Here is a 23,147-nt window from a genome sequence, read left to right on the forward strand (position 1 = left end):
AAAAAGTTTTTATAAAAAAGAGTTATGACGGCGTGTTATAACATTTGTCATTTGTATTATCCTTTGTACATAAAGGAAGGATAAAAAACTGTACAGAAAGGCTTTAGCTTTGCTTTTTATAAATAAGAATATCTGACTTTTTATTATAATAAATAAGACCATAATCACATTTCTCAGAAAAAATCACCGTAGCGAAAGGGTTAATTACTTAATGTAACAGATTTATATTTATTAGTACTAGCATACTGCGATTGAATACTTTAATAAACAAACATATTTAATGTGAGCTATAAATATTTATTTTAGCAGAAAAAACTTTACAACGATTGCACTTAAACTAAATCACAAAGTTTCATTCTCTCCGGCAAAGAACTTTGCAATTATTTACCTTCATCATACAATTCACATGCTACTTTAAATTCAAATCAGATATCTTCAACATTTTACTTTCATAGACTCGATGTCAAATAAGTATTTTATCATCAAATATAAATGAACCTTTGCATTAAAAATCTCATTTTCTTAAAACTAAAAATCACCATCCTACGAAGACTAAAAGCTCTAGCAGGTACTTAAAACTTTGAAATTATGTCGAAAAATGAAAAAATTAACGTTTAGAGAACGAATATCTAATTTTGTAAATTTTAAACTGATTTTCTACTGTAGTATCATCGTATGTTTCGCGACGGTATTATCTAATACCAAATTTGGTAGTAGAATTAAACTTTGTTAGTTCACAGTTACTGATGGTGTCAATTTAGGACAGATAAATGTTTTTCTGGATCCATTTAGTAAGTGCAAAACAATTTGCTTTACAATATTTAAGGACATGACGGGACAATAGAGAATCACATAAATTTTGAAATAATTATATTGATACTTAAAACATGCTAATTTTTAAAATTTGTAGAACAATGAGGTCTTCGTCATCCGAAGAAAAGATTTTTGTCCTCTTTACTACATCTATTTATTAAGATTTATGCGTATGAAGTTTTGTAAGACAATTTTTCTAATTTTTCTAATCTTTCTACATTTTTCCACTTTTGTCTCATATCGTCAAAATGAAATTCTAAATTACTTATTTTTAGTAGTGCACATAATATTGTGATACAAATATAAAAATTTAAGTAAAAAGATGCAGTAAATCTAAGAAGAAGTAGCTCGTTCTCTAATGGTTAAGTATAATTTCCTACTTTTACTTTGCAATTCGTTCTACGATATTTTTTGCGTTTTCGATTCAAGATTCAAATTTTCAATCCTCGTCGCTAAGTCACCGGAAGTTTTCACGAATGACTCATGCGGTTTTTCTTCCAAACAAGGAGTCTCAGCTCGCAGAATCTCTGTCGCTTGTTTCGTAATCTCATTCCAAGCAAATATTATATCTTCTTCTGTAGTTAATCGACTGCAAATCACAAATCGAACGACTAATTTCTCGCAATAAGTTGCGGCAACCACGTAGATTTTCTTTTCGGCTGTTAAACGGTTGAGAAGTTCCTTAGTTAACTGATTGTCACCCTGAAAATCGTAATAATCAATTAGAAAGAAATATACGACAGTGTGGAGCTACTTTATAATTTTTTATATAGAAAATTACTAGAGAAAAGTACAAATTAGTTCTTGCAGTATATGTATATTTTTCTATTCTTTATTTTCTATGAATTTTTATACGAGGGTTGTCCGTAAAATAAGGTACCCAATGATTTTTCACAATGAAAAACATGTTTATTGGCATTGAGTAATATGTTTTTGGAAAGCTTAGGCTTAACCCTATTTTTCGACGCAATCGCCGTTCAGATCAATGCATTTTTGCATGAGGTGCACCATCTTTTTTATGCCCGCATCATAGAACTCTCCGCCACGCCGCGAAGGTAGCTTAGAACGGATGGCCGTCCGCAACGCTGTTCGTCATGGACATCTGTACGTCCGTCTTTGAATTTTCTGCACTATTTTCGCACGTGCTTTACGCTCATACACTTTTCTCCGTAGATTTCACACAATTGGCGATGAATGTCCACCGCTGCAATGTTTTTTGCACACAAAAAACGAATCACAGAGTGTAATTCGCACCTAGCGGGAGAAGCGAGTGGGAGCTCCATTTCTAGCGATTGTCATGCTAAAATGGAGAGTCGCAGGTAGCTGGCGGGGTCTGAAAGAGGAAGGACCAAGCTACACGTCAGTGCCACCAGATTTCACGTAACACCGTTCCTCGCAACTACAGCCCTTTGGGAACCTTATTTTACGGACAACCCTCGTATATAAGGAGTTACAAATCTGGTTGTGATCTTTTTTGCCGTAAACAAATTTCATTACAGTTATTTTAAAAACATTTCAAATTCAATTCTGTAGGAAACGAAATCAATTATACAAAATGTTATTGTGTATTTTTGACTTTTTTATGAATAACAATTTCTTTTTCTATTGTACCATTAGATCGATAACATCTTGTCAAATCTTCATGTACGTACCTTCATTCTGAAGCAAATTAAACCCATAGATCTATCTGTCACTAATTCGAACCTGCTGTCCGATTTAACATATTCCTCAAACATTTCGGCGAATTTTATTGTATGTCTAATATGTTGCTGTAATCCTTCCACTCCATATAGACGTAAAACAAACCAAAGCTTCAGAGAACGAAAGCGACGTCCCAAAGGAATTTGCCAGTTCTAAAAAGTCATATTATCTATTAATTTTTCGGTATGAAAAAATTTGAGTTGTACTTTAAAATTTAAAACATTCAAACAAACAAATAATTACTCTGTAATCCGGGGCAAGTCCCTGCTTGTCATGTGCTAAATAAATTCTGTCGACGCTGAATGCTTCTACGAGTCTTCTAGAATCTTTAACCCTATAATTATCATAAATATTTAATTAGTCTTCTTTGGAAGTTATTCATTTTTGTATTTAAATACGGTGTAAATGATGATAAAAGGCAAGTAGACGCACCATAGTGCAGAACAGTCAAAATTCACGAGTAACCATTTGTGTGGGTTAATATTGAAAGAGTCAGCATATTCGACCCCAGACATCAAATAACGGTATTCGGGACAGACAAAAGCAGCACCTGTCAAAAAAAATATAACGCACTCGCATCTGTAATTAATTTATTAATACCTATTTCTGAAAAGCAAGTTGTATAACTCCAATATTATATCTTCATAACATATTTTTTAGATATTGATAGTTTTTGAATATTTTATTTTTGGTTCTTACATACTTGTTATTTCACTTGTATTGCATTATTTGTCAATTGAAAATTATTTGTAGCAGATTTAAATTTTAATACTTCGTATTACCACGTTTTGCACATTATCTTTAAGACTTTTCACAGAAATTGCAAGTTCAATTTAAAATGTTTTGTTTACTATCTGCATGTAGGTATATAAAAAATTTAATTTGGATTTATTTTACTTTTCCTTACTAATAAACCAGCAAATTCAGTAAAATTTTTACTATCTGGGTTAATTAAAATTGTATAGAAATAAGTATATCATATGCACATTTTTAAATCTAGGATGAGCCGTAAGAAAATGATATCACTGAATTAATTTAGCAAGTATTGTATGAAAGGTAAAAAAATTAATTGTACAGAAATGATTCAACTTAGAGAATAATTTTAAGTTAAAATTTGAAAGGTGCTTTTTGACACCACTTGGTAATGTTAAACAAAAAATTAAATTTATCATAAAATTATTAACCTGCGTATGCAGCATCGACGTGCAACCACACATTGTATTCATTACAAATGGGACCCAGTTCTTCAAGATTGTCGAATGCACATGTGCCTGTGGTACCTAAGGTAGCTATAACACAGCATGGTATCAAACCTTTCACCAAGTCCTCCTTGATCGCTTTCAATAACGTTTCACCTCGAAAAACACATTTATCGTCGGCAGGTAAAAGTTTCATGGTGACTGAAGCTAAAATTCCTGCTTTTTCTACGGAGGAATTCGATTGATCTGTGTGAAATAACATTGAAAGTTAAAACGATTTATTGAAATGGTCTTATAATTGTTATTATCAAACGATTAAGAGTTGAAAAGAAAGTAATAAGCATCTGAATTCTTATTTGATTTTTAAATAATATTTGCTCGAATTAATTGTGATATTTAAACATCAGGTACTGAATCAAAAGATTTTTATATATTGCTATGTATCAATGACTATAATCTATGATCATTTTAAAAGCACAAATTTTGTGCTGTTATAACTATTTTCAATTGACACAGTTACTTTACTTCAATATCTGTTCTTAATTGAAAATAATTGAACTAAATAAGACAATAAAAATAAGTGATCTACTAAATTCAATTAATTTACCACTTTACGAATTATCTAACCGTTAATTAATTTAACCTTTTAATTAAATTTCATTTTATTCTCCTTATAGTATAAGTTATAATAATTGAACAAACTAACAATAAGTAGTATATAATTAGAAAAATGAAATCGAATACATGTATTATACAAATGAAATAATTACCAGATGTGTATGCAACTAATTTCGATTTAATAGAAGCCTCGTCCCAATCTGGATGAAGATGTTTCAAACGACGTGTTGTTTGTTCTTTTGCTGCTAATAAACACACCAGGCTAGATTCACTCGCAGATCCCTATTTAAAAAGAATTATGTACATATGTATAATTAATAATAGACAAGTATATAATAGTTATCTGATAGTAATAGATAAGTATAAAGTTAAATGTATATGAGCTGTATATTAAATGTATATTAAATTGTTAAAAATATTAAATCGCTTTATAATAACAACTCGCGGAATTTCCTTTTTAGTTATAATCACTGCTGAACAAAATTAAATAAAGTTATTATAATATTAATCATTAAGTTTAAATTTAGTTTAATTTCATTGTTTACTCAATTAAAGCAAGCAGTTTTATAAATACGTCACAATATGAGTGAGAAAAAAATGTCACATTGTTTTACGGTACAAATAAATTGCAAAACATAATTTAAATAAGGTATAATTTTTATTTAGTAATAACAAAAATAATTTCGTAGTAGATTTTGTGAACTGTCGATTCTTGTTCTAGTAGAAAGAAAGTGGATATCGAAGTGGCTCGTTGGTCTAGGGGTATGATTCTCGCTTAGGGTGCGAGAGGTCCCGGGTTCAAATCCCGGACGAGCCCGTCTTTTTTTTTATTTTACAATTTCAATTATAAAATGAAGAAACATATAAGAAATCGAATGTTAATAATTATCATATATAAATATTTTACTTAAAACCAAAAAGTTATTAGAAAATGCTAATGTAAAGTAGATACAAAAGTTCAGAATATCATAATCTACAATTTCACATAAATGATACATATGTATAATGTCTATTAAATAAATTACTAAGCAAATATAGTAACCTTCAAGAACAATACATTTTTAAATCGTTAATATATATGTAATTCCTTTTTCACCTACCTATCTGTTTTCTCTAAATAATCTCCTATAGTATCAATATATGCTGCAGATTATCTTGTGAGTATTTTCGTCACACTTATTGCATAAAATAAGCGAGTAGATAAGATACTGCCTAGACGTTTAAATGAATTTAAATGTGTATAAGTTTAAGTTACCTCTAATTATTTAAGCAATTTGATAGAACTTAAAAAGTATTAGTATCAAATCACATGTTCTAAATAATTCGTATGGAAATTCTTTTCCATCGTGACAATGACTGATAATGAATAACAAAAATTTTATGTAAAAATACAAAACAAGTGTATGCATTACTTAATTTGATTTGTATGTAATTATTCAATTGATACAAATTTTTCCTAAATACTATTTACTATGATCTCTATTGAATTTTGCAATTGGGAAAATTTTCTGTTAGATATTTTACTTTAATTTCTACAAAATTATTTAACTGACAAATGCTTCAACACAAGTGGAAGAGCTATATCTTCAATATATCAGTTCGTCAACAACATAATTTGTTGAATATATCAATATAATGTGATAAACAAAAATGTTCTGAAAAATAGAATATAGTCGTATAATATTATAGTAAAAACCTGTAATGTTATCACCTTATACGGATCTACTATCATAAGTTAAATAATAATGTTTAAACTGCGATATAATTATACAATACTCATTAAGTAACACGTTACAATTGGAAAACAATAATCTTCTTTTGTATAGTCCACCTATATCAAATTAGCGTAAGAGCAGTGTAACCGTAGTTTAATTTTAATTAGTAACTTTTAACAAAAATGACACTTTGAATGTGATAATTTTATTCAAACTTGTTATTTTGAAATATTGTTGATTATAATATACACTTTTTTCTTTCCCTTTATAACAATAATCCATAATATTGTAACCTAGGTATATATGTATGTTAAGATTAAGGTTACTACCCTAAACCGAGCTAAGGACATTATAGAATATTAATAAGCAGTGTGACAACCACAATCTTTCTTTGGATTGATAAAAAGGAAATTACACACGAGAGTCATCGATTCTATTTATTGCAGCGACTGATCAACACTTCATTTCTGAATGCAAATTATGTGGAAAAATTTATTTACTTTATTACGTCTTTGTTTAAAACAGAAAACGCTATGATCTGAATAAGAAGAAAATTTGATCCAAATGATTTGAAGAAATTAAGAACGACAATGACTGAATAACCGTAATATTATTCGTTTAATTAACGATTACAATAATTCATTAATTTTGAATGTGATGCAAGTCCATTTAGGTGTAATAAACATACATTATCAAACAGTATAGAATACAAAAAATTTGTCTATTAATGCTTACTAATATTTCTAAATGTATTTAAATGCAAACTTTTAAATATCTCGCAATAACAGAAAATTGACTTGCCTCACTTTCAAAATAAATGTTTTCTATATATATGTATACGTATAATAGAATATATTCAATGATGTTGAGTGTAATATAACTAGAAATCTCACTTTTCTATCAAAACTCTATAAATTAAAGCAATGCAATTATTATTTCGTAACACAGGAATCAAATTTCTAATCACTTCCTTTCACATTATGAGTTGCGTCCTTCTTTTAATTAGCAATCTACCTGTATAACGCCTCCTCCAGGGCCTTCGCTACAATTTAGAAACTCCTTCGGTAATCCTATTAATTTTCCGAGCCAATTCATCGTAATGACCTCGAGCTCCGTGCATGCAGGAGATGCAAGCCACGAAAATCCGATGCAACTGATACCGCAGCTCAAAATTTCACCCACGATAGCAGGATACGAGTTTGCTGTTGGATAAAACGCATGAAAATGCGGTGAGTTCCAATGAGTTACCTGGAAACAAATACAAAAATAGCTTATACAATAATTGTCCGTTAATTTCCTGTCCTCAGGACCGTATACTTAAATAAAGAACGATGTGTCATGGGGATGTAAATGTCATGTATGCTTTCTGTGGACTTCATTTATTCACTTGCAAGTTAAACGCAGCATACTTATACATGTAGATACATAGATGTCAACCCGCGAGTTGATACGTTAGATTGTCCCTAAGTAAAAGACGCTATGCCTATCCCTACCGTGAATACTTCCAGCGTTACATTTTGGCAAATAAGAATGTTAATGACAATAACAACTGCAATACACAATTCACACTATCTCACTCACTCTTGAGACGTTTATTGACTGTCAGTTTTTGATATAATTGGTGTGCGTGACAACTCAAGTTACTTGTTCCTACCGCTAAAGATACGTGTGAGTTTAGGTGTTAATTTTTCTATTGTGACCAATCGGAGCCGAAGCTCTTCTGAACACCTGAGTCAGCCTTTTCATGCACCAACTCATTGGTTGACATCGGTGCATAACCAGCATGGCGGATACATGCTTATGTGAATAATGCACATATGAGTGTAGAATATTCTTAACAAGTAATTGTCAAGGTGCTATTGTAGATAATCAATTATGACATAAGTAATTATTATATGGACTGTTTATTTTGAAAGCGGTGTGTCCATTAAAAAAAAACGTGCTATCACGTGATAGGTGCTTCATTTAGTGTAAACTTTTTATTCATAATGAGTTAATATTTAATATCTTAGAAAATGCCAATGCTTTGTTTAATTTAAAATTGGTAGATAAAAGAAATTGTGTAGCTAATGATTATGAATGAGGTGAAAATTTCCATAGATATAGGTGGCAGAGTAACATGAATACATTTGTTTTATTTTGCATCACAGAATTATTCTGATATTATTAAGCACTATAAACTATATAATAAATTCATTTTATACAAAAATGTAATGAGAAAATTTCATTTCAATACAAAATATACAAAATGCAATTCAAAAACAGGTACAAAAAATGTTAGCGGCGAAACGGTAAATTAAAAATTGGTTGAAGATATGTTGGATGATATTTTGCAAAAATGCATCGTATACTATTTTATATAAATCATTTATGAAAGATACAGAATTTAAGATGTTAGATTCTCATCTACGTAACGAAGAAGATTGCCAAATTTAAAAAAAATTTTTAGCGCCTTTGTACAATGGTGTCATGACCTGTTAGACATGAAAAAGGTAAGGTTATGAAGCCACATAAAGATCGTAAACAAATAATAGCAATATCTTATGTTAAGTTTAACAATATATAAATATAATTAACGTTCAAAATAGAAAATACTACTTTTATTTTGTTTCTTGTTATTGTTTATAAAGAAAATTGAATTAATACGAAATATATTTTAAGTAATATTTAATTTTTCATAATCGAAACTAAATGATTTATGCAATTGATTCTTCGACTGACTAATATGCTAACTTTCAATTTTCTCGAAACAAAAGAAAATCGACTTACACCACTTTCAAAATAAATCCATATATGTACACAAATATGCAATAAAGGAATACAAGGCTACATAAAATTGTGTTATTATGTAAGAAAAATGTGTAAATCAATATCTAAGTAAGTATAAAATACTGTTGTTATGTATCAAAGTTCCTAGAAAAAAAAACTTTTATTTGTAATATATTTAATGTGAAAACTCGAAAATAATATTTATTATATAGAACCGTCTTATATGTACATGTATACCTTTGTATACCTTGCTACACATATGTGCATGTATTATAACAGCATCATCTTGTTACTAGTAATAAAGTAATCTTTCGACGCGGCATTTGAAATTATTCTTTTGTATATTTAACAGTTAGCTTCGTTGAAAAGAAAACATGTCTATATTTGACAAGCTTTCAAAATCACAAACTCATAGTGTGTGCACTTTTCCTAAATCATGAATTTCAAAAACATTCGTCAGTTTAGATCACATGGAGTTTTAAAGATCATATTTCTGTATAAAATTCTTGTTCAGTTTTTCAACCATCGATAAGTTAATAAATGTTTAATGAATAATCTTGCGACACAACAGTAAAGTAATTTTAAACACTTATTTTTATTCCACTTTCATAATCACCGACACGTGTAAAATATAATAAGTATTTCAAACAGTATCCTTCACTTTCGCTTAATTTCAACATAATAATTCGCTTAACCCCTTGCACTATTTTGACGAGCTTGATTCATGACGCACTCATACTTCAGCTGTGATCAATTTTACTCGAATATTGAATACATCCCCAATTTGGAGTTCAAGTCTAATTATAATTTGTATGGTCAACGACTGCATGATACCAAATTTACATAACATTTCAACTTTCTGTGTCTGTTTTAATATTATAACTATAATTAACCAGTTCTAACTGACCCACTTAACAAATAAATCTATAGTGCAAGGAGTTAATTTCAAGGAGAAGAATTTTAATTTCAAAAACAAAAGATTTAAAAGAATGAAAATATGTTTTTATGAAAACTTACCCCTGGTATAATGTATTCTTCGACATCTTTGAGAACTTCCTGCCAAGTTTCCGCTTTCTGTGGTGCTTCTTCCGGCAATAGTTCACTGAGATATCCAGGCTCAACATCCGGGAGGACTTTCCTGTTCCTCAGGGTATCCGTATAATTAGCCACGAAGTCGATGGCCGCTTTGCCAAAGTCAACGAACTCTTTCGTGTCCATTACCGATCAAAATTGCCCAATAACTTCTTTGTAGTCAATTGATTCTACGTGTTGAAACAAAAATGACAAATAAAGAACAATGAGAAAAAAACAAAATTTAGTGCAACATCGACGTTCTATAACACGCGCGAAATTTCACCAGAAACGATTTAATGATAAACAATTGGTGTCGATCGAAAACTATGACACACGTGTCGTGTTGAGAACGGTCCTCGAAGAAGTGAGTTCACATCTGAACCGCGCCGGATAAAGTTAAATGCCGACATAAGACATAGAAAACTTTCTCTCGCTTTCTCCATAATTATACAAAAAAATTAATCTGCCTCTGGCACGGAAGAAAAGGAAAAGGTCCTATTTCGAGAAATATTTTGTCGAAGGTTCATATTAAAAGGAGACACTACCCTGAGGCATTTAAAAATATGTCAAGTTTGAATATATTTTTCGTAATTAACCACATATTGGAAAACTTTATAGGTAATTATAATATTCGCAAGAAATGTAATTGTAAACTCTAGTTCTATATTTCAATTTGTAAAAAATAAAAATTTTACTAAGTTATTTGTTAATTTCAAAATTTCATTTACTAAGATCGATTGCTCCTTGTTATTGCTAACAAGAACTAAAATATTTAAAATCGGAAATTTTGTATAAATTAAATTGTATAAACCAAAATGTAATGTAAAGTATCGTGTTATATTAACTTTCATTTTAATAGAAATGGCGAGAGAAACCGCATTAACTGTCACTAACTATTCATTGCGTGATTTTTTAAACTTTTTAAGTAAAATGATGTATTTAAAGAAAAATGATATTAAAATTGTAAATTTACAATATTTTGAGAAAACACTGTAGAAGATTGTAGTTACGAAAAATAAAAACTGTTTTTAATAATTTTGTTACGTATAAATCTGGTTATTTATTAATGTTTGATAGAAATACAAGCATTTTATAATTTTCAGTAGTGTATTATTTTATGTTTTATTTGTGTAACTGTATTCAACGAAGGATTAAACGTTTTTAGTCATTGAGCAATTAAAGTACAGAACAATCTTTGACCAAATCAGAAAATGTAGTTTCTAGAGAATTGTAAAAGACTCTTAAGAGTAACTGCTGCTAATAATTCTTACCCATATATGTAATTATTACATACCACATATCACATGAAAAACTTCAATGAAAGATAATTATCTGTTCTCGTGAGTAACAAAAAGTCGATTTCCTGTAACTTATTACTATTGCATATATTGTTCGAACTTGAATGTTTGAATTTTAAATAGTCGTTTCGATATCATTTCCTGCACATATGAAACCATAAGAAAAATTAAAAGAAAAAAAATTGCAATTTTTACTGATCGTTAGGGTGGTAACTAATTGATGAAACACACAATTCTATGTTGACGTTCATGATACGATTCCTAACATTTTTATGATTATGAAATTTGTTAAAGTCACATGAAAAATAGTACGACTATTTTTAGTACTATTTTATTTAGGATTAATTAGATTTAGGACTATGCAAAATTGATTGAACATTAATATAAACAAATGTAATTAAGTTATGCGACAAAAGGGTGCGTTAAAAGAATGTATGAGTTTATATTTTGTTCAATGTGAGTAAAAACCTATAATGAATAATAAAATATTTTATGTAGTGACATTTGGTACAACAAACGCTTAAATTAAAAGGACATAATAACTAATCTCGCCTTGTATTAATGGTGTAAATTATTATTGGTTCTATGAGAACTTGCAAGAATCATTTTTGACTGCTATAAGTGATGCACTGCTATAGTTCTTATTTATTGAGAAGTGTATACATATAAGAATCATTTATTTGTTAAGAAGGCTGTATACATATATTAATATTTTTTTTCATAACAAATCACTGCTGAGCAACCACATTATAATGGTGACAGTATTAAGTATATAAAACGCATATTATTACTTTGTCATTTTATTTTGGGATTTGTATACGTTTTAGAAATTTGAATTAAATGTTTAGACACAATTTAAATCCAATATTGCCACTATTTGAACACAATATTACCGAATTTCAAGTAGTTGGCCCTTCATATAGACTAGTCTTGAGAACAGAGCTAGTGAATTCAATTGTATAAACTGTCTTAATTTCGTTATTATTTGACAACTGAAGCCAGTTACAGATATTTGGTATCCAATACTACCTTATACCGTAAGCTGTTTTTTCTTTAGAGTGGTATATATCCAATTTTGCAAAAAAAATTAATTGAAGATAGTTTTAGACAGACATTTCCTGATATTCATATTAACCCTGTCAATTGAATATAACATCCTCATGAATTAATCAAAAGAAGTTTAACTGTAAAACGTTATTTTAAGACTGTTTTTTTTTGAAGTGATATAAGTCTGTTCGTAATAATCGATAAGTAAAACACTTTTCTAATCGTTATAACTATTAATCACTACAACTTCTCCAGCAAAGTCTTCACGGCTGTTAATAGTTAATGTCTTTAGAACACGTCATAGTCAAGATATAACTGTTCAGATAAAATGATGGGAAGTCTCATTTTTCTTACTCCGTTCAACTTTGTTTCGCAAGCTTCACGGGACTGATTTGTATATTTGATGTCATCATTATCAGATGAAAGAAGTTGTTATACAATGTCAGATCAATTTTATTTGACAGTAATAGTAATAAATTTTTTCATAAACATATTTCAATTTTTTTTATTTTATTCATAGAAATAAAACGCAAGAATAATAGAGCTTAATATTGAAAGAAGGAGATCTATAATAGAAGAAGACAAACGTAGGAGAAATAAAATAGAATTTCAATAAATTCACCAGTTATTTTAACAAAACATTACATATTTCATAGTTATTTTGTTATAAATTCTCATAGATAATTTAATCGAGAATGTTTTTTTGTAATGTCAATCTTAATTATTATTTTTTCCTTTAATGCAAACTGTTCCAGAGTATAATGCACATATAATTTATAATTAAAAAGAAATACTCGAACGATTAAATATAATCAAATATTCGCACTAATTCCTTATCTTGATAAAAATCAACATAAATTTCAAGAAAAGCATCATAATTGTAAATTAAAAAAAGAAACCAGTAAAATGACTAATTAAAAATGAATATTAAGAAATATATTTTAAAAAAGCCAATGAGAGTTAAATATGGATTTAAAAATGTTACTACTCATGTTCTCCATAATTTGTAACTATTTAAAGTATTCTAAATCCATTTGTAACAAAAGAGCGTTTATTATCTTTAATACAAGATTATATTTTGAAAAGTCATTGCTAGAATATTTCACCAAAATTTTTTTAGTTAATTCTAACGTAAACCTTTATACATATATTTCAACGTATAAATAAATGGATTTTCAGAAAAACGGTTGTAAACGTTTTCTCAATCCATTTGCAATTTAAAACAATCTTATGTTTCCGTAACAATACTATCAATTTTTATTGAAAAATACCATTTCATGTGTTTATATAACATTCATCGCCCAAATTCATTAACGTTTATAAATAATTTTAAATTGATTTAGATGCAAGTCCTTAAATATTTTTAAATGGAAATAATTAGTTTTACAGTGTTGTAAAAACCACCTAATACATTCACTATTAGATCAGCTAGATTTCGTGCAATTCAATTTCTTTCTTTATAAATTGTACGTAATAGGATACTAGATTAGATCAGCTAGATTTTGTACTACTCAATTTCCTTTTCCATAAATTGTAAGTAACAGGATACTAAAATAGCTCCCATTAAAAACTTAATAACAATAAAAAGTGTTTAGTATGATTCGAACTAAGCTTTTGCATAAATATTATAGTATCAGCTATTAGTGCGATTGAATGTTCATTACTAGTTTCCTTCACCTTCAAAGAATCTACTACTGCAAAAACTTTAATATTTCCTTAGAGAAGTATTAGAGGTCCAATTTTTTTTTCAATTTGTAATTTTGAGACGAGGAGTTTTTACAGGAAGAATTAATTCTCAATACGTATGTAGAATATCTTAGGTGCGTAATACAATCCTAAAAATAAAAATCCATAGAAATTTTCTAAATATTGTGCACTTAATTACAAAATCGTGATAGTCAATGAGGACATTAGATTAGTAATGTTTCTCTAAATATTCAGGTGATATTGGTGACATCAGGTGATAAATATTTTACGTTAAAAATCTTTGTATCTTAATGGAAAATGATCGCTTTTGAACGGTCACGTTCTCATACGTTCTACACTAATATTACTTACTGTCGACATAGACTATAAAATGATATTTATGATATATCAATTTGAATGTTTAAAAGTTTGCTAAAAATAACAACATAAATTTTTCAAAAATATGCTTGCTATAAACTAACAGATAGAAAATCATCTCATTGAATATTTTACACGACACACAGTAAGATGACCCTATTATTATTTTAGATCAGTAAAATTTAGCACAAATTTGTTTGTATTAAGGTGTCAATGTGTCAGGAGATTTTTACGCCATAATTTCATTTTAATGTAACGAACATTAATTACAAATTTATATACTGTTTTTCTTCATGCTTCGACTTCTAAACTGATATAAGTGCTATTTTGCCACACTATTATATTATTAAATCATGCCTTTTTATTTTTAAAGTCCGACATTTCATATGTATCAACCTAATAATACTTCGTAACAAATTAATTGTCGTGGACACCATCAGTGATTCGTACTTAAAATTTTATATTATTGTTTAATTAAAGCAGGAGGAAAATCCGCTTTGAAAAAGGCCAATATTATACTAACAATATGAAGAATTCTTTTAAAAACCTGAATTTAATAATTGCTTAATAGTATGCTTAATAATTAATACTATAATGTTATCATTTATTTCATACTGAACACATTCTACTTTTCTTTATATACACAAGGCTGCAGGAATCTTATTTATCAAACTATTCTTTTGCAGAACATAGTCGAATTGTGTTTGTTTCTGTTTCATGTTTTGTGTGCAATAGTCAAATGCATCACATTTCACGGTTTTTTTTTCTATTTATACTTAACGATTAATTTATTTAGCGATATTGTCCACCGTATTTCATCAAATCATGTTATCAAACTTCGAATTATATTTGTTCCAAATTACAGCTGCAACGAGTAAAATTGAACAACGTTCTTAATAATGCGATTAACCCTAAATGCACATGAGTGAGTTTTTCTTTCAAATGAAGGAAACGAAGGAAAATATATGATCGCAGTGGAATTACACGGAAAAGAGTCATCCATATACATTTACATTAATGAAACAAGTGATGATATTTTATTTAACGATGAAGATATCATGTGTCAATGATATTTCCGATGGATGAGATGTAATCAATAATACAGAACACAGATGAAAACAAAAAATTCGATAAAGAAAATGATATTATTTAAGCTAATAAACCTTTGCCAAACAACACGGCACCTATTGGTAGAAAAATGGCTCTAATTAAAAGTTTTTAGACGTTTTGTCTTTTTACTCCCTAATTAAAAAATTATGTGGAACTGAACCAACGAAGTGGGCAGTTTTTGCTCTGGTATTCGTCAAAATTGATATTTTTGCATAGAAGTCTGAAAAAATGTTTGGAACTTTTTTTGTAATACAATAAATAAAGAAATAATATTTGTAATTATGATGGGTCCATTTATGAATAATACTGTTGATTATTATGTATTAAAGTTATTCTAATCTGATTGGCACTCTAGTTTTTTAAATCTCCAGGAATAATATTCGATAAATTATAATTACATATTAATGATATATCAACAAGTACTTGGAAATCGCGCTATATTAGTGGACTACTCGGTGCTGTTTTAATTGCAATCTTGCTGATATTCCACATTATATCAGTGTAAAATAATATAGAGTTAACCTAAAAATTATTTGTAATTTCAAAGTGCAGTAACTCGAGAAAGAAGTATATATATTAATATTAAATCAAGGCGGTAATTTTTTATTCAATGAAAGACAAAACGTTGTAATGCATTATAGATATACTAGCAATAGAAAGATCTACCAATTAGAATACGTAGAATAGATTTAAGAAATGTGTTAATTAAAGAACTACAATTATCAAATAATCAAAAAAAGTAGTTTTATTTTATCTATTATTTTATTAATACAATTTGCAAAAAATACAGCCTTTGTAGGAAACATATAGTACTTGATGATTAATGGAATTATTTACAGATAATGCACTGTAAACTGAAACATTTCTTTCTTTCTTCGTTCTGAAATGAAAAATGTATCGAAGACTTTTTTACACTATTATATTCACATGGCAACATTCGCGAAGTATATTTCTACTATTTTCAGGAAATTCTGAATAAATCGAAATAAATTTTCGAGAAAATAACTATTGTTTATTCGTTTGAAAATTGCGAAAAAGTGAAGCTTGGGTCGAAATTGATCGTAACATAGGTACCTGCTAAAAATTCACGTACATATTTTTACTGTCACATTTAACATTAAATGAATTATCCTATAATGCACATACACCTTTAAATTGAAAATAAAATTTAAAAAAATACATAAATCAGGAATAATACAAAAATAATGCTCATGTTAATTGAAGAAAATGTTTCGAGAAAATTATACAAACAAATTCCAGAATTTCAAATAGTAAATTTAAAGACCAGTTATTTGGTTTGATAGGTCGAGTATTAACTAGTTATGAATTCTACTTAGCAACTTTTAACTTATTCAGTTACGTTCATATTAACCATAATTTTAAAAAGTTTATACTTTAAGGGTTAAGCAAGAGAAGGCGAAAGAAGTGAGATAGTTTTTGTCTGCAACTATGAAAACGTATTTGCTACTATAAACTTGTACCTAACGATGTTTAGTAGTTTGTGTTAGTGGCTAATACTCTTGGATTCGTCCATTTATGAACTGTTACTGAAGTTAACGAGTAAAAACGGTAAAAATTATAGAAGTATAATACGTAAAAAGAATGTCCTTGAACTAATACCGGAAGAGCATAAAATCAGGGCGATAGTGCATAACGTCCTTCACGTGTTCCAAGGAAATTATTCCAAATGGGAAAAAGCATTTAAAGCAAAAGTAAAGTGAGGTGAATACATTTTCCACGTATTAATTAAATTTACAAAAGTAATCATTTTTGTCGACTTTTAATATATTGTCTGATGCGATTTTAATCATTTGAAATGAAAATTAATTTAAATTACAAATGCAGACATTTAGTTTCCTAAAACATTTTTCACTGAAAAAATTTCGAAACAATTTCAAAACAATTTCCAATTTCGTAAACATAAATTCAACATATATACAATTAAAAATTACAAAAAGAGTTAGTTATTTTCTACATCAATTTTAGTCTTACTTTTAAAACGAATAATCGCTACAATAAAGTTATGGATTTATTGCAATAAATATTTAAACTTCAAATATAAAGTCGTCTATAATTATGAAATAATCAAGAATTACCATGTAATTATGTTTTATATACTGTTTTAAATTGGGTTTCTATAATACATTGTCCATAATTATTATGTTCGACCAAAGCTCGCATGATTTAACCATAATTGTAACAATGTACAATGTCAAGAGTAAAGTTACAGGTGAAAATACAAGTCGATACAATTTGATAATCAGTCAACTGTGAATGAAATGATAAATCCCATCAATGCATGACGAATAATAGTGTTACGACAGTTTTTATGGTTTATTACTATCTTCATAAAATTATTGATTTGAAATTTATGTAAATAAATTCATAATTATATTAGAGGGTTTATATTTACTTTAGGTGCAAAACTAATCTTTTAATAATAAATTTGACCACAAATTTCTTAAGATCTCATTTCATTACCAGTTAAAAAACAATACTTCATCAGTTTAAATTTCTTCTTGATATCGCTTGTAAGTAGTATAATATTAACACGACTTAAAATTTTATTTTATGTTTTATTTAAATGCATATTGCATTTATAGTGATGATTACATTGTACCTACGCAGTGTTCAAAGTATTAAAATTTTCCTACAGTATTTTGCGTAAATAGCATAATATAAAATATAGAATTTTCAATTTTTTCTTTTAGTTCTTTGATAATATGAAATTTGTGATGGCGGTCACCAGCGGTCACCACGGCTGCAGACGTGTTAAATTAAAAGTAAATCTACTTGCCAGAGAGTGTAGTGCACCGAAAAAGATGATTCTACGGAATTGCAATTTTTTGAATGGCCAGCTTCAATCAACGAAGAGAACACGTTCCACTGAGAATGATAGCAGAACCATCCTCTTTATATATCCTCGGCTGACTAAGCGTATCACTGTACAGTCTTTTTCACTTATCGAATGTAAAATGGCTGGCATTTCTGTGTACGCTTCTTTCTCCTAGGATTTTCATTGTGTCGCGGGCAACCTTGATCGATCACGGCAACATGGTAATTTTTATGACTTCTATTTTGCAATAATTATTTGTTTCAATTCTCTGAAATTGATTGCAGAAGTAGGATGTGAGGAAAATTATACTGCAACTCTTTTTCATAAAATGCTTTCATTTGGTAAAACATTGTATTTGCAAAGGATTCATTTTAAAATAATACATTAAATACTAGGGTCAAAAGCAATCAAGTTGGTGTATTTAGTACAACCTAATATAAATTTAAAATGATAAAATGTGATTGTATCTGAAATAATTTGTAATTATATCGTACTGCATCATCTTTCTGATTATTCACTTATAAATAATACGTTCCTTCATTTTCATATTTTCTATAATAACACTGATTTATGTAATTTAATTAATTCTATGACTTCTGCGTATTATATGACATCGGAGGTATGTAATTAGTAAAATGTTCGTGCTGTAATAGGGTTGACTTGATACTGTCGAAATTAAATTTGCAATTTATCTTATTCAAAAATAAGTATTGCCATTGTTCAAAGAACTTCATTATTTTTTAATACAAGAAATTTGTTAATAAATATGTGAAAATACATATAGTGAAATAATGCAATTTGTACATTAAAAATCAATATAACGTATATCCTATATTATATCTTTAAAAATGTGCTAGCGAAACAGAAAATTCATTTTTTTCGTACAATAAATGTCTTCTGTTAATAGATTGTTTTATAAAGTAATATAATGCTATAGTTGCATCACAAAGTGCGTAGGATATTAAAAATAATGAAATTGCAAACTGTTTTTTAATGATACGAAAGTAATACTATTGCAGATTTGATCAAAATTAAAATATGAAAAATGTCCCATTCCATTTTTACAATCATTAACGAAAAAGCGTTATTAAAACCTTTACAGAGTACTTGTAAAAACGAAACATCTCTGTCAATAGTTTAAAAAGGCCGCCACGAAATACAAATAATATAGACATCTAGCGGTTAACAACCAACGTCAAGAGAACTTAATTACCCCAGCATTTCTTTGGAAACAACATTTTGCTCATGCTAGAGTTACATGATTACATGATTGCATGATTGCTCTAAATGATTTTCTTTAATGATACTGAAGTATATTTGCATTTTTATCGAGCAATCTTTTCCTACGTTATAGCATATTTTTATGTAAGTATTCAAGAGCAGGTATCATTAGTTTCAAATTCAAAACAACTTATGTTCTAATACTTAGAAAAACTATATATAGAAAAATGTAATAATTAAAGTTTTGTTCCATTAGTTTGGATAACTAACTGTTAGATGGCCATAGCATTTCTACATCACGTGATACCAACATGAACCAATAGGACGCATGTATAGCATTCGCGTTTGGCGTTTATATTTGATTTTCAAACTTCACTTATCAAGTTATTGATGCTAATACATTCTTACACGTTTCATTTAAATAAAATAAAGATTTTAGTTTATCATATATGTATACAAAGTATCACACATTTCTTAGTATAGTTTGGATATAATTAGAATTTAATTTATACGATACGGAGACTGTAATTTTCGTTCATAACTCTTCAAGGATTATATAAGGCAGCAAACTGAACTAAGTTGTGGTGATACAGCATTTCTTTTGCGTTAATTGGCCATAAATGTTACGAAGTATAGTCAGGAATGTGTATAATATGCAGACTGCGTCAGTCTAATAAAAATTTGCCTCCTAATAAAAGAAGATATAAAGCTGTCATCGTGAAGTTAAACTTACAATTTGAAATAATTAAAGTAATTAATTATAAATAATTAAAATTTCTTACTTTAATATCATATATTTGTATATTTAGTCAATTTTTATGAAAGCATAAATTCGTGTAACTAATTAAGTCTATTTGAGTGGTTTTTGTTAATAGTTTGGTTGCATTTCACAGCATTAAATATGAAATGGAAATTAATAATTGTAGACAGCGTGTTAATTAATAATAGCATCTGTAGTATATAAATCATAAAAGTAATACAAAATACTAAATTATAGTAATTAGCAAATAGAAAAATTTTTCATAAAGCGAATTTAAAAAAAACCACTTGGGCTCGTCCGGGATTTGAACCCGGGACCTCTCGCACCCGAAGCGAGAATCATACCCCTAGACCAACGAGCCAACTTTGAAAACTGATTTTTATTAATCATTACCATATTTCTGATAAAATAAATAAAATTTATTTAATAATATTTATATATAAACATATAATATCATCACGTAAGACTGATCCCTTGAATATTTTAATTTAACTAGTCTAAGTAGGTGCATGAACACATGCTTATTAAGAAATGAGTTTTATGCCTGTTAAATGATCACTTTTTTATAACCTTTGCAAAGTCAAAATACATTATCACTTTTGTTACTGAAATTATTCATGACAATATTGTGTGAAAAAATTATTTTGTAGAATTAGATTATAGAACGTATGTTACCGACCGAGTTACTGGTCTTTACTCCAATCTCAGATTAATTTGTTCTCACGATCGGCTTTTTAGTGAAAGTATTATTTATTAACGTGGCTCGTTGGTCTAGGGGTATGATTCTCGCTTAGGGTGCGAGAGGTCCCGGGTTCAAATCCCGGACGAGCCCAATTTTTTTGCGAAAAAAGTTAATTCTTCAGTTTTTTGTTCTTTGTAAAGGAACGTATGACACTCTCCATTGAATACTTTAAGTTTTTAGCACAGAAAAAAGAGTTAAACACATGAAACTATCAATGATTTCTGTTGAAATATGTTGTATAATGATGGAAAACAGTAGTAACATACTATCTGCACACAATTTGGAATAATAAATTCCAATTGTGTTAACACTTTCATGACTGCAGACTTTACCAAACCAGCAAATTTTATAATATGAAGTTCCTTTTGTAATATAAATGAGATAACTGTCTATTTTGATCCCATTGTAGTTATGTGATTATGTATTTTAAATCATGAAATGAAATATTAAAATTTTGTAATTTTTATAAACCTGGTCATTTTTTTCATATGTTTGAGAACGAAATGCTTTAAAAGCACATAGATCTATAGCTCTTGCTAATGGCAACGAGTGAAAAATAGTATCAAAGGATTTCAAGATATTAAAATGCTTTTGAATCTCCCGTTTGTCACATAAAGACAATAAAAGAAAAAACAATATTTTTGCAATTATTAAATAACTTAGGAAAAAAATGTTTAAATTGTATTTAAATGCTTTTATTACTTGGTTTAAAATTAATACAATTTTTTTAGATTTTATTTTTATTATTATAAGAAATTATCACTTTTCGAAATCAAATTAGTTCGTAATGCAATAAATGAAAAAAAAACTAAAAGTTTCTATATTATACAGAAATTTACAAATTGAAGGCAGATCAACTGTGATAACGACTGTCAAAATGTTAATAAAACATAGAAGTATGGCGTATATTTGCGAAATAATCTTACGTGAGTAATTATACATATGTAAACAATAGTAATTAAACGTTTTAAGTACTTTTTACACTATACACCTTTATAACGTATAAATTAAATTAAGTTATAATAAAACAATGGTATGTTCAGCGTATTTATATGTCTGCTATACATATGGTCAGTAACATTTTTTTAGAACTAAAAACATATGAGATGCATACTCTAAATTTTATTTTATTTATAATACACAAGTAATTCAAATATACGTGTTGAGTCGCAAACTCTATTCTTTCATTTAAATGTGATTTTCAATTTCTACCAAATGCACCTTATATTGAAATTTCTAGAAATTTTTTTTATATTTTTGTATATTAATGTGTTTCCTATCGAAGTTTTGTGAGTACATAATTTTTAATTTATTTATGATACCAAACTTGAATATTTGGCATGTAAAAACAATTGCAAATGGTTCAAACACGTAGATTATAACAAATTCTTAGATATAAATTGTTCTACATAGAATTATTTCCGTGACACATAAATTTAAAAAAATTTGATTTCTTTTTTACCTCGATATAACAGATGTGTAAATAATATTAAATAAATAGATTTATCGCGTTACATTTTTGTTTCTAATATCCTAAACTAAATGTTTAGAAGCTTAAACACTTTGATTTAAAATTATCAATTAAGATTACTATCGATATTAAAATATAAGTTGATGCTTCAATTCCGAATTAAATTACTACACTTAATACAAGAACATACATATAATAAATATAGTATATATTAAAATCTTTGTATCCTACGTAAAAAATAACAGAGTGAAATTTTATTCCAACAAATTTGTTTACTTCTACAGAGTGATATAACGAAGAAAATTTAATTTAAAGTGCAACTCAACTTTCTCAAACTTTCTCTTACCTAGTTTATTCCCAACTGACCTTTTTTCTAAACGCTTACATCCATTTCGTTGGCGAAGGTCCACGTGTATTCATACATTCTACAACAAAAATCCGAAAATCTTTTATATATGGTATTACAAACGCTGCATACTTTTTACATTCAGAGAAGTAGAGTGATTTCGTAGGGACCAGGGAAAACGTTTACATGAATCACAAGTAAAGACAAAAAAATAAATTGTAAGATGACATCCAGACCCTATCGCACTCCTCCATCTTGTCGGCTCTATTTACATCATACATAAAATTAATTTTATCAAATTTTCAAGACCAGGTGATTCAACCTTTAGAAGTTCCAGTTCAGATTCAAATGCGTTCCATAATG

General features: G+C 28.2%; 1 protein-coding gene and 3 non-coding genes across 6 annotated transcripts; 2 read left to right on the top strand and 2 right to left on the bottom strand.

The window, feature by feature from the left end:
• Positions 1 to 276: 276 nt before the first annotated feature.
• On the bottom strand, positions 277 to 22,802 carry LOC100879569 (aromatic-L-amino-acid decarboxylase). 3 transcript variants are annotated; one of them, XM_076538215.1, is made up of 9 exons: positions 22,785 to 22,802; positions 9,833 to 10,077; positions 7,061 to 7,294; positions 4,484 to 4,613; positions 3,699 to 3,959; positions 2,947 to 3,064; positions 2,758 to 2,848; positions 2,466 to 2,666; positions 277 to 1,515 (listed from the first exon to the last, which is right to left on the bottom strand). In XM_076538215.1, exons 2-9 carry the CDS (start codon positions 10,031 to 10,033, stop codon positions 1,213 to 1,215), a joined length of 1,539 nt encoding a protein of 512 aa, XP_076394330.1. In that variant the 5' UTR covers positions 10,034 to 10,077; positions 22,785 to 22,802; the 3' UTR covers positions 277 to 1,212. The 3 variants fall into 3 exon arrangements, with proteins under 3 accessions (XP_076394330.1, XP_076394327.1, XP_003704683.1); XM_076538212.1 differs by lacking the exon at positions 22,785 to 22,802 and adding an exon at positions 18,206 to 18,331; XM_003704635.3 differs by lacking the exon at positions 22,785 to 22,802 and having other exon boundaries at positions 9,833 to 10,273.
• On the top strand, positions 5,077 to 5,148 carry TRNAP-AGG (transfer RNA proline (anticodon AGG)). The gene has a single exon. It is a non-coding gene; the product is annotated as a tRNA-Pro (tRNA).
• TRNAP-CGG (transfer RNA proline (anticodon CGG)) lies at positions 20,515 to 20,586 on the bottom strand. Its single transcript has one exon. It is a non-coding gene; the product is annotated as a tRNA-Pro (tRNA).
• TRNAP-AGG (transfer RNA proline (anticodon AGG)) lies at positions 20,986 to 21,057 on the top strand. Its single transcript has one exon. It is a non-coding gene; the product is annotated as a tRNA-Pro (tRNA).
• Positions 22,803 to 23,147: the final 345 nt, after the last annotated feature.

The sequence above is a fragment of the Megachile rotundata genome, chromosome 1 (assembly GCF_050947335.1).
Source record: "Megachile rotundata isolate GNS110a chromosome 1, iyMegRotu1, whole genome shotgun sequence".
NCBI classification, from domain to species: domain Eukaryota; kingdom Metazoa; phylum Arthropoda; class Insecta; order Hymenoptera; family Megachilidae; genus Megachile; species Megachile rotundata.